This window comes from Temnothorax nylanderi, unplaced genomic scaffold, assembly GCF_030848795.1.
Source record: "Temnothorax nylanderi isolate EJ_2023f unplaced genomic scaffold, tnyl_v1.0 TNYL_tig0182_pilon, whole genome shotgun sequence".
NCBI lineage: Eukaryota > Metazoa > Arthropoda > Insecta > Hymenoptera > Formicidae > Temnothorax > Temnothorax nylanderi.
Genome location: NW_027249244.1, coordinates 196,998 through 202,850, shown reverse-complemented (window position 1 = coordinate 202,850; position 5,853 = coordinate 196,998). Strand labels below are relative to the sequence as shown.

The window sequence follows — 5,853 nt, the reverse complement described above, 5'->3', positions numbered from 1 at the left end:
CTTGCGGAGGCATTAAACATGACTCACCAAGGTATTTCCAAACGTTTACATGCCATGGGAAAAATTAAAAAGGAAGGAAAATGGGTGCCGCATGAGTTGACTGAGAGACAGATGGAAAATCGAAGAGCCACTTCCGAAATTTTGCTTTTGCGGCATGAAAGAAAGAGTTTTCTTCATCGAATTGTTACTGGCGATGAGAAGTGGATATATTTAGAGAGTCCCAAACGCAAAAAATCGTGGCTTTCACCTGGTGAAGAATCAACATCGACGGCACGGCCAAATCGTTTTGGAAAGAAGACAATGCTCTGCGTTTGGTGGGACCAGAAAGGAATTGTGTACTATGAGCTGCTGAAACCGGGCGAAACTGTCAATGGGCATCGCTACCGACAACAACTGATCAATTTAAACCATACATTGCTCGAAAAACGGCCAGAATGGGACACGAGACACGAACGAGTGATATTGCAGCACGACAACGCTCCGTGCCATCGCAGTTCCATCGTCCAGGACACCATCAAAACGCTGAAATGGGATCTGCTACCGCACCCGCCGTATTCGCTAGACCTGGCGCCTTCCGATTATCACTTGTTCCGGTCGATGGCGCATGGCTTGGCTGGGCTACACTTGACCAATTTCGAAGAAGTGCAAAATTGGTTGGATGAATGGTTTCGGTTCAAAGACGCGTCGTTTTATTGTCGCGGTATTCATGTATTGCCAGAGAGATCGCGAAAATGTATAGCTAGCGAGGGACGATACTTTGAATAAACCATTTTTTGTATTTCTCTTGAAATTTTCCATTTTTTATTGATCAAAAAAACCCGGAAACTTAGTTGCGCACCTAGTAAGAGAGGGAGTCCCGTGATGTCGCGATTTATATAGGAAAGTTCCAAGGATGGAAAAAGTGGATTATGCCCAGTTGTCTCGTCCGGATGGAATAATTATGTAGTCGTGCTCCTGCACGCTTCCAGACAACAGCATTCAAAGAATTGCCCCAAAATAAAAAGCGCGCGCGTGCTCCTCAGCGCCCCCCGCACGGTTCGCGCCACCAGGCGCTGCGCGCGCCTTCGTTCTTCATTGTGTTCTGTTCGTTTGTCTAGACAACACGCACTTTTCCGTTTTTCAGGATTTTCTTCGTTTAGGATGCCGAAACATAGAGACAGGAAAGATAGCTCTCGCTCGAGACGCTCGAAAGGAAACAAAGCTCATCGTAAGCATCGCTCGCGTGTCTATTCGCCCGTGAGACGATCTCGAGATCTCTCGCAACGTAGAGGAAGGTCACGTAGCTATTCTGCGAACACCAGGGGGACATCGAGGGATTCATCCGTTCAAGGCTCTCTTTCCAGGGACAGCTGCTTTCATATTCTTGAGCAGGTCCGTAAGCTTATCGTCGACCGAGCTGACGTGCCTAACCTCCAAGATCCCGCTCCCGAGGTTAGGTCGCACACAACGGCTATTGCGCCCGTAAACGAGGTATTATCGGTCTCTCAGACCATACCTCCTGCCTCAGAGCAATTAGCAAGCACTGAAGAACAGACGGTCGCACAAACCGACCGGGGCGTTGTACCAGGTATGTCCTCTTGTTGACCCACACTCTCTTCATTTATAGTGTGGCAAAGAGTGGGCATAACCGACTGTTTTCTTCTGCTTTGCTTTCTCTGTCTAGTGGCACCAGCGCCCACTAATGTTGGCGACGCTATCTCTACAACTCCTGGCAATGTATCTTTTGCGGATCCTCCTTCCGCGGTCATTCCGGATGTTCAGGACACGGAGGTCTTGTCAGAGTCAGATACCCTAGCCAGAGATTTATTTGGAGGAGATCAGGCACCGTCCACCTCGTCTGCCTGGAACCCGATTATCCTGAATTCGATTCAGACTAAAGCCCGCGTCGGCCTAAAGGATGATATACGTACTAGCCTTCTTGCCAAATATGAAGCAAAGGCGGACCTCGCGGCATTGGCTCCACCAAAACTTAACAAGGAATTACGCTCTGCCTTAACTCCGTCAGTTCTCAAACGTGACGAATATCAATCACTCTCACAGGCTCAAGTAGGTGCCTGTCTCAACGCACTCGGTTCCGGCATGTCAATCCTACTAAAGCCGGAAATTCTGCACGAGCTTAAGGACGACGCTCGATCGGCCCTATCATTTTTCTCAGAGGGCATACATTTACTATCAGACCATCACTTTCGCCTTTCTCTAGCTAGAAGAGCGTTCACCAAGCCTTCTTTTAATATCATAGGGAAAAATGCCGCGGAAACGGCACCCATTGACGAATTCTTGTTTGGTCAAAATTTCGCGGAGACTCTTAAAGCAGCACAGGCATGTGAAAAAGCAGGGCGCGACGTTTCTAAATCATCAGCTCTGGTGGGCAAGAAGACTTTGCAACCTGTCCGTCAGCAGGCGCCGCAGCGCCGTTTTCAGCCTCCTACGCCTAAATCGCAGCCTCCGGGAAACCGGAAAGCTCCTGTTCGTCCATCAACGGCTCGCCAAACAGGAGCTTCTTACTCCAGGAGCCGTCACCATCGCTCCCGCTCTCATTCTCACTCTCGGTCCCGGCCACGATACCATCGTTAGATACTGTAAGTACCGTCGGGCGCCTCCGCAACTTTTCGTCACAATGGGCGGATATTACTACCGACCAAGTAGTATTGGAGGCTGTACAGGGCTACCGCATCCCTTTTACTCTTTTACCTCCACCGAGAGCAACTTTGAAAGAGATGGAGTTCTCGCAGGCCAATGCTAAATTCTGTGATTTAGAAATTCAACGCCTTCAGCATAAAGGAGCCATTGAAGCGGTCGCACCCTGCGCAGAACAATTTTTATTCCCGTTCTTTCTTATAGATAAATCATCTGGTGGCAAGCGATTTATACTAAACCTACGTGAATTAAATACGTATATCGATCCGCCACATTTTAAGTTGGAAGATTGGCGGACAGTTATTCGCCTCATGCTACCGAGATCGCTAATGGCTACGTTAGATCTGGAAGACGCTTACCTGCTGGTTCCAATAGACAAAAATCACAGAAAATACTTGCGTTTCCAGTGGCGCGGAGTAACTTACGAATTTACCGCATTACCATTTGGCCTTTCGACAGCCCCATATATATTCACCAAAATCCTTCGACCTGTCATATCTTACCTTCGCGAGAGAGGTTTCCAATCTATCGTTTACCTGGATGATTTTCTTTTGCTCGGCTCATCCATAGAGGAATGCCGAGCCAATGTTACCACGACTATTAACCTCCTGCTGTCATTAGGCTTCAGGATAAATTATTCCAAGTCCTGTTTAGAACCATCGTATACCCGGAAATTCTTAGGATTTATTTTTAATTCTACCGAGCAATCAATTTCGATTCCTCCTCACCGTCGGGAGAAATTATTACAAGTAACAAAAAATATGGCTCACAAATCAAGATGTTCTATTAAAGAACTCGCTAGCCTGATCGGATCGCTCATTTCGGTATGCCCAGCGGTTCAATATGGACTCCTATATACGAAATATTTGGAACGAGAAAAATTCTTGGCTCTCAATAAGAGCAACGATAATTATTTAGCAACTATGGAGATTCCATTATATCTCCAATCAGATTTTGCATGGTGGATCAAAATATTCTCAAATCCCAATCAATCTAATCAGATTCGTTCGGGCAGATTTATCAGAGAAATTTTTTCAGATGCCTCTTTGAACGGTTGGGGAGCCTCGTGCGGCGAGCTGCGTACACACGGCTGGTGGTCGGCAGACGATAGAGCTCTTCACATTAACGCACTCGAACTTAAAGCAGCCTTTTACGCCCTACGCTGCTTCGCAGCGGACCTCTGCGATTGTGACATCCTGCTTCGTATTGACAACACAACCGCTTTAGCCTACGTCAATAAGTTTGGTTCTATCCAATTTCCACATCTTACCGAAATTTCAAGACAAATTTGGCGGTGGTGCGAGGATCGAAATATCTTCATTTTTGCCTCGTATATCTCCTCTATTGAGAACTCCATCGCCGACGCTGAATCTCGAATCGCAGACCCCGATACCGAGTGGTCCCTGTCCAACTATAATTTTCAGCGAGTGGCCAGAACCTTTGGTCCATTCGATGTAGACCTCTTCGCGTCTCTACTCAATACCAAGTGCGATTCCTACGTTTCATGGTTCCCAGATCCAGGATCTTTAGCAGTAGATGCGTTCACCCTCTCATGGGAGGGACTGAATTTTTATGCTTTTCCACCCTTTATTTTGTTACCACGCGTATTGAGAAAGATAGTGAACGAGGGCGCAAAGGGAACTTTGGTGGTGCCCTGGTGGCCCTCTCAAGCATGGTTTCCGTTGTTCCAACGTCTCTTAATATCGAAACCATTAATTCTTCCTCCCAGTTATACTCTGCTTTCTTCACCTTTCAGGAACCATCATCCAGCGTGGAAAACTCTTTCCCTGGTGGCCGGGAAGTTATCAGGGAATCTTTCAGGGCCCGTCTAATACCATCAGTAGCTATACCAACAATGCTAGCTTCTTTATCAGAAGCAACGATCAAGCAATACTCTCGCCCTCTTCACCTTTGGTGGAACTTCTGTCACCGCCGTCAGCTATCTTTATACTCTCCCACGGTCCCTCAGATGCTAGAATTTCTAGCTCAAGAACTCAACCCTACCGGCTCTTATTCGAGCCTAAATACGATGAGGTCGGCTATCTCGCTAATTTCTCAGAACGAAATCGGTCAACATCCGGCGGTTAAACGCTTTTGCAAAGGCGTTGCAGCACGCAATCCGCCGCAACCTCGTTATGACTACGTCTGGGATCCGGCTCCGGTAATCGTGAAATTAGCTTCTATTTATCCATACGATTCATGTTCTATGAATGTCATTACCAAGAAACTAATTCTGCTTCTTGCTCTCGCCACGGGCCAGCGCGCACAAACACTCGCTTCCATTAGAATATCTCAGATCTCGATTAATGACAAAATGATAATACGGATTCCTGACCGAATCAAAACCTCAGCACCGAACCGCGCTCAACCCCTTTTCTATTTTTCGCGTTTCCAGGATCGCGAGAATCTCTGTATCGTTCGCCTAACGGAATATTACATAGATAAAACCAAAGAGCTACGACCATCGGGATGCGATTTCCTTTTTATTTCTCTTACTAAACCATATAAAGCTATTACGGCTCAAACGGTAAGCCGTTGGATTCGACAGAGCTTAGACAATTGCGGAATAAATACTAATATTTTCTCAGCTCACAGTACCCGTCACGCGTCAACGTCTAAAGCTGCAAAAAAGGGAGTTTCGCTCGACCTGATTAAGCGTGCGGCAGGCTGGACCGGTGAGTCCCGCGTTTTCGCAAATTTTTACAATAGGCCTATCATTAATCCAGAGGATTTCAGTAACGCGGTTCTTTTACCATAAAGGTCTAAAGTATATCCTCTTACGCATATTCCAAGGATAAGGTCAATAGTAAAAAAAAAAAAAACAGTTTCTTACGGTATCTTAATGTAATTGCTTTATATAACTATACATTGCCCATCTTATGTCATCAACACTAGTTTGTGATTAATATTATTTTTATAATACAGTATTTGGATAACAAATCGCGATTCTTTTTTGAACAGCTACATAATTATTCCATCCGGACGAGACAACTGGGCATAATTGTTAGATTGAACGAACTTACCTGTGAAGTTCGATCCTAATTATGCCCTGTGTCTCGTCCGGATGGCCGCCCACCCTTGCCATTTTTCTCCCCTCCCTAATATATCGCGATTTGTCTTCTTTAAACTTATGAAGAACGAAGGCGCGCGCAGCGCCTGGTGGCGCGAACCGTGCGGGGGGCGCTGAGGAGCACGCGCGCGCTTTTTATTTTGGAG

At 46.4% G+C, this 5,853-nt stretch overlaps 1 protein-coding gene across 1 annotated transcript; it reads left to right on the top strand.

Annotated features, from left to right (window-relative positions):
• Positions 1–1,120: 1,120 nt before the first annotated feature.
• Positions 1,121–5,441, top strand: LOC139778398 (uncharacterized). The gene is made up of 2 exons (XM_071716313.1): positions 1,121–1,253; positions 4,390–5,441. The coding sequence occupies exons 1-2, from the start codon at positions 1,141–1,143 to the stop codon at positions 5,393–5,395; spliced, it is 1,119 nt and encodes a 372-aa protein (XP_071572414.1). The 5' UTR covers positions 1,121–1,140; the 3' UTR covers positions 5,396–5,441.
• Positions 5,442–5,853: the final 412 nt, after the last annotated feature.

Excerpts from the sequence above, each read along its gene's own strand:
- LOC139778398 (XM_071716313.1), top strand. The coding sequence starts at position 1,141 with ATGCCGAAACATAGAGACAGGAAAGATAGCTCTCGCTCGAGACGCTCG. Across the intron at positions 1,254-4,389 it reads CCCGTGAGACGATCTCGAGA|TCAGGAACCATCATCCAGCG; the intron begins TCTCTCGCAACG and ends TTTCTTCACCTT.